This window comes from Dictyostelium purpureum (assembly GCF_000190715.1).
Source record: "Dictyostelium purpureum unplaced genomic scaffold DICPUscaffold_415, whole genome shotgun sequence".
In the NCBI taxonomy this organism is placed as follows: domain Eukaryota; phylum Evosea; class Eumycetozoa; order Dictyosteliales; family Dictyosteliaceae; genus Dictyostelium; species Dictyostelium purpureum.
In genome coordinates, this window is record NW_003519751.1 from 1 (window position 1) to 6,402 (window position 6,402).

The 6,402-nt window shown below is 24.8% G+C and overlaps 2 protein-coding genes across 2 annotated transcripts; one reads left to right on the forward strand and one right to left on the reverse strand.

Annotated features, from left to right (window-relative positions):
* Window positions 1–176: 176 nt before the first annotated feature.
* Window positions 177–845, reverse strand: DICPUDRAFT_83888 (uncharacterized protein; the record flags this gene model as incomplete). Its single annotated transcript, XM_003293281.1, has 1 exon — window positions 177–845. The coding sequence occupies one exon, from the start codon at window positions 843–845 to the stop codon at window positions 177–179; it is 669 nt and encodes a 222-aa protein (XP_003293329.1).
* Window positions 846–2,578: 1,733 nt separating this feature from the next.
* Window positions 2,579–3,679, forward strand: DICPUDRAFT_83889 (uncharacterized protein; the record flags this gene model as incomplete). The annotated part of the gene is made up of 1 exon (XM_003293275.1): window positions 2,579–3,679. One exon carries the CDS (start codon window positions 2,579–2,581, stop codon window positions 3,677–3,679), a length of 1,101 nt encoding a protein of 366 aa, XP_003293323.1.
* Between the last annotated feature and the right edge of the window lie 2,723 nt (window positions 3,680–6,402).

The window sequence follows — 6,402 nt, forward strand, 5'->3', positions numbered from 1 at the left end:
GATTTATTATTATTATTTATTATTTATTATTTATTATTTATTATTATTGTTATTATTGTTATTATTGTTATTATTATTTATTATTATTATTATTATTATTATTATTATTATTATTATTATTATTGATTATTGATTATTGATTATTGATTATTGATTATTGATTATTGATTATTATATTATTCTTCTTGGGTTGGGGTAAGTGGTGGTGTTGGGGTAAGTGGTGGTGTTGGTATGGGTTCATAATAGATATTCAAATCAAGATTGAAATGAATATTTCTTTGTGGAGCTTGTGGATGTTCTAAAACTGGTGATTGAGTTGGTGGGAAATCTGATTGTTGCGATTCTTCATCTTCATGTTGTGGTGATTGAGTTGGTGGGAAGTCATCTTTTTGTTCGTCTTGTTGATCTAAATTGTGTTCTTCTTGGTCATGAATATAATCATCTATTTCTTGTTCAAAATCATTTATAAGATTGTGTGGTTGTTGTTGTTGTGGAGGTGTTGAATAAATAGGTTCTTCCAATTCATAAGGGTAGTGATATGGTGGTGAAACATGAATTGGCTCTTCATTTTCAATTGGGAAGTTATGTGTTGGATGTTCATTTTCATTGTCTTGAACGATTTCTGGTTCTTGATTGTTTATAAATTGTTCATTATTTTCTTGAATTTCATTATTTTGTTCTATTATTAATGCTTCTAATCTTTCTAATTTTTCTAATTTTAAAATTTCTTTTCTAGCAGTATCAACTCCTTCTTTAAAAAAGCTTTTATTTTCGCCTCTGGAGTACTGTAATTGGATTAATAAATCGCGTAATAATTGCTCTAATTGGATTTTGGAAAGTTTCATTTTGAATGTATAAAATATAAGATATTGAAAATATGTAAAATATAAAATGTAATATGTATTTGATGTAGATATGGTGTAAAAATATATAAGCTGGTAAAAATAAAAGGATGTGAAAATATATATAATATAAATAAAATATATGGATAAAAATTTTAAAATTTAAAAATTAATTTTTTAAAAATATTTTTTATTATAATTTTTTTTTTTTAAAAATTAATAATTCAATTTCATTTTAATAACAATATATTTTAAAATGGGGAGTTATAACTATTTTTAAAAATAGTTATAACTCCCCATTTTAAAAAACATACATAATTATCCAATTATCCCATTTTTCTACCTCTTTAATAATAAAAAAAAAAAAAAAAAACCAACTTTAAAATTATCAAAAAATAAAAATGAAATTAAAAAAGCCTGCCACCTCCAAAACTCTTCGGATCTAATATCAATGTTCTACAATTACTTCAATCTTTTCCCAATCCATATTACTTTGTAATTCTACAATTACTTTCTTTTATATTACAGTCTTTTTTGTTGAACCTTCTATAACCGTTCACTTTGGAAATCATTCAAGCTTTGTTCAAATTGTATTCCCTATTCCTCTTTGATCCTAGTTCTGCTAAAGTCAACGATATTAATAATATTTATGGTCACCTATTACCCATCTTATCTCTTATTCATCTCTTTAACTACATTACCACCTTTACATCTTAATATGTAAATGGCAATCACCTTTTCAAATTACTAATCAATAATCAATCAAGATAATAGCAATTAAAATTATCATAGTCTAATTAATAATAATATCAATTTATTCTAGTTAATATTATAATGGCCAATTATAATAATTAAATTAATATTTAACAATTTAAAAGTATAAATAGTTCAATTAATTATTATCAATTATAAGTTCATTTTTATATTTTATAAAATTCTCTATTTATAGTTAATACAATTAATAATCTATCTATAAACAATATTTATTAAATAAAAGATTTTAATTTATTAGATTAACTTTTATTATTTGTCTTACTTATTGATTTACTTTTCTTTAGATTTTTTTTATATATATGTCCTTGGTTTTTTTTTAAATTTATATGGTATCATTATTTAAACTCTGTTTGAAGATCTAGTTTCGAATCATTTTCTGGGGGACAGAATTTGACCAATGGCCAACCCCTTTTATGCTGTTCGTCATGGTGTGGAATGTATTCATATGCATTTTAGAGTTAAATGAATATTAATTATTATTTTTTTATTTTCCTTTATTTAGATTTTAGTGTATTGTGCAGAAGAATTACCTGTATCTTTGGTTTAAACAGAAGTTTTAAAAATAGAAATAGTTGCAATACTGATGTTATGGTTTGTGATAACTGTAATGTTTTTTAAAATAAGGAACAAGCTTATTAGTTCTTGTAGATGAAATAAATAATTTTGTTAATAAAAATTATGAAAAATTTAATATAAAATAAATATGTTTTATTATGATGTTCTTAACAAAAAAAAGATGAAATACTCACGACAAATATGATAATATAAACGGAATACTCTTACCAAAAAATATTATTTTAATATGCAAAAATATGAGATATTTAAAATAAAAAAAATGGGAAAAAAAAAAGATTTTTTTTTTAAATAAATAAATTTTAAAATTTTAATTATTTTTCATTTTAAAATATAAATAATTATTTTATACAAAAGTAAAATACTTGCATTAAAAAATAAATAAAAAAATGATAGAAAATAGTGAAGGAAGAGTTATTCAAGAAATTAAAGGAAATAATATATACTGTAGATCTATTTCGCCACCCCAAATAGAAATAACAGAAAAATATATAGATGCACACACAATAAGCGGTCATAATATTAAAAAAGTTAAACTCTATGGCAAGATAACAGTATCGGGTTTAAGGGCAATTTATCTAACCTTTGCAAATTTAATAAAACAAGAAAATAAGGGTGACAATATAAATATTATAATCAGTGACGAGTTGTATTGCGATACACCTAAAATTATCAAATCTTTCAATTGCCCAACAACTGAAATCAATGTGTGCAACCCTGTCTCCATTTTGCAACATTTCCAAGCTTTGAAGAATGAAAATCCAAATAGAACCAATATATTGTTTTTTGAAAGTGCCTCAAATCCCAATGGAAATATATTCCCATTCGATATTTTGCCAAAGTTGAAACAGTTATCAAAGAAGCTAATTGTAGTTGTGGATAATACTTGGTTAACTCATGTAATTTTAAATCCATTCAAGTTTAGTGATGTTGAAATTGTGGTCAATTCATGCTCAAAGTATTATAGTGCTGGCAAATGTATTTCTGGTATGATTCTATCAAAGAATGCAAACTTTATGTACTCCCTTGAAAGTATGTCAAAGTTAATGGGTTATCATGTTAGTGTAGATTATTGTAAATTGTTATTGGCCAATTTCGGCACCATGGAGGATAGAATCATGGCTTCCTATAAAAACACACTTGAATTAACCAAAGTGTTATCAAATTACAAAAATATAACCATTCGTAACAGTTCCAACCCAAATGATTCATCTCATCAATTAGCACTTACATATTATAACAAGTCAAAGGAAGATCCAAATGAAACAATTCATCCAAGCATTATAAATGTCATTGTGAACAAACCAATAGATCACGTTAAAAAGCAACTTGAAGAAAATAATATAATTACAAAAACTTCGTTTGGTTCATGTCACACTAAAGTTTGCAATTTTATGAAATCATTATCACCACAATATACCCAAATTAGAATCAGTGTTGGATACGATAAAATAGATTTCAAAATGTTTGAATTTTTAAATTCAAATTAATAAAATTGAATAAAAATAAAAGATAATAAAAATTTTGCTTTTTTATTACTACTACAATCAATATTTAATTAAATAAATATAGTTTATTAATTTATTTAAAATTTATTTTAATTATAGTTTATTATTTATTTAAAAAGTTTGTCGCGGTTTTTTAAAAGCTTCATCTGAAGAGTTGTAATGGTTTAGTTTACATTCTATTTTCTCTTTATACCTTTGAATATCACCTGAGTATTTGTATAATTTGATCCTTTGCTTCAATTTCTTTTGATTTTTCTTTATCTATATTTTTTAATTTGAATTTTAAAGTCTCTATTAATTTGATCTTGATATTCTTCTAAAAATTTAATTTTTTTAATTAACTCTTTATTTTTATTATTTATTATTTTTGATGTTTGTAATGATTCTTTTGGTTTTTTTTGCTCCAAATTCATATCCTTTATATTACCAATTATTTTGAAATTATTATTGATGAAAAGGGATATTTTTTGAACTATGGTACTCAATTTTTAAAGTAGAGTATGCATACCAAAATATAGTATGTCCGGAGCAAAGTACTATTTATATATAATATATTAATTAATTTCGTGTGTACTAGTATGGTTATTGGTAATTACATGTATGTGTTTGTGAATGTGAATGTGTATGCATATACATATGCATATGTATGAATGTGAATATAGAATGAGCATGTGATTATGTATATACATGTGTATGTGCATATGAATGTATATATGTATGAGTATGTGGATGTATGTGTATGTATATGTATGTATATGTGAAAGTGCATATGTTGTTTATATGCATGTACATGTGCAAAGGGTATGTGAATATGTATGAGTATGAGTATGTGGATGTACATGTGCATGTATATATGTATGAGTATGAGCATGTGAGAGTATCTATGTATATGTGTATAAGTACATGTGTATTTTCATGCTCATATGTACTAGTAGGAGTATCAGTATACCATGTTCATGTGTATGTGTATGTGTATGTGTGTGTGTATGTGTATGTGTATGAATATGTGTATGAGTATGTGCATATGCATGTGTATGTGTATGTGCAAATGTAAGTATATGTTAATGTTAATGTTAATGTACATGTACATGTGCATATTAATATGTTCATGTGTAAGTATGTGTACGTGCATGTGCAAGTGCATGTGCGTGGGTAAATTCATGTATGTGTTTGTGCTGCTCATGCCCATGTTCATGTGCATGTGTATATATATGTATATATGTTCATGTGCATGTAAATGTGTATATTCATGTTTGTATATATGCATGTGTATTTATATGTGTATATTCATGTTTGTATATATGCATGTGTATTTATATGTGTATGTATATGTGCATGTGCATGTGCATGTGCATGTGTTAATTCATGTATGTATATGTGCAAATGTATGTATATGTTCATGTGCATGTGCTGCTCAAGTTCATATGTATTTATATGTGTATGTATATATGTTCATGTGCATGTGCTGCTCATGTTCATGTTCATGTTCATGTGCATGTGCATGTGCATGTGCATGTGCATGTACATATGTTTGTAAATGTGTATGTGCATGTGCATGTGCTGTTCAAGTTCATGTTTGTATATATGCATGTGCATGTTCTTGTGTATGTATATATGTATATGTATATGTATATGTATATGTATATGTATATGTATATGCATATAGATGTGCACATGCATGTATATGCTCATATGTTTTTGTATGTGTATATTTTTTTGTTTTAATCCATTATCATTATGATTCAATTTGAATATTCTGATTATGGTCAAACGGTTTAATTAAATCATTTATTTATTTATTTAATTTTAAGGTTTAATTTTAATATTTTTATAGTTTTATTATTTTATTATCAATATTTTTCTTTTTTGAAGCCAAGAGGAATGATCGGAAGTGCTTTGGTAGATTGATCTGAGCTTCCTGCTTGTTGTATCTTCTTTGGCTGGTTGCGATGATCTATCTACATTGGTCACTGGTTCTATAAAGTTGTTCTGAGGGTTTGAATGACTTTGAGTTCTTGATCTATACTGATATGTTACATTTCATTGTGGTTATAATTCTTGTGTTATTAATTTCATTTGTGACATATTTCATCAAAATTTTTGTTGCCAAATTTCCTACAATTGGTTATTTAGTATTTCATTTGATGTGTAAATGGTATTAGAAATTTATATAAATAATTTTAAATTGGTAAATAAAAAATATTTTAAATTAAGACTTGAATTGTTAAAAAATTTTAATTTATAAAGATTATAGACTATTATATTTATAAAATTTTAATTTATAAAGAATATAAAAGTTTAAGGTTTTTATTATTTTTTAATTTAACAGAATTATTGCTGTTGTTGTTATTATTATTATTGTTCAATCATCCAATAGTTACACATATGTAATAAGGAGCAAAATAACTGGGCCGTCCAAAATATACAATAATTTTCTAAAATCTTTCAACCTTTTTTCCTTTTCCAATAGTTATTTATCCGATTGTATTTGGCTTTAGTTGTGTGACTATTCCAATTGCTTCAGATGTTTTTTATCCCTAAACATTTTGGTGTTTAATCTATGAGTTTCCATTATGATGATGAAATTCTTTATTAAGTGGTTTTTTGATATTGTTTTCCTAAATAAATAGAAAAATTAAAACTTACCTATAATTTGATTTAATTCTTTTATATCATAGTGTTTGATTGAAAAGTTTAATAAATGA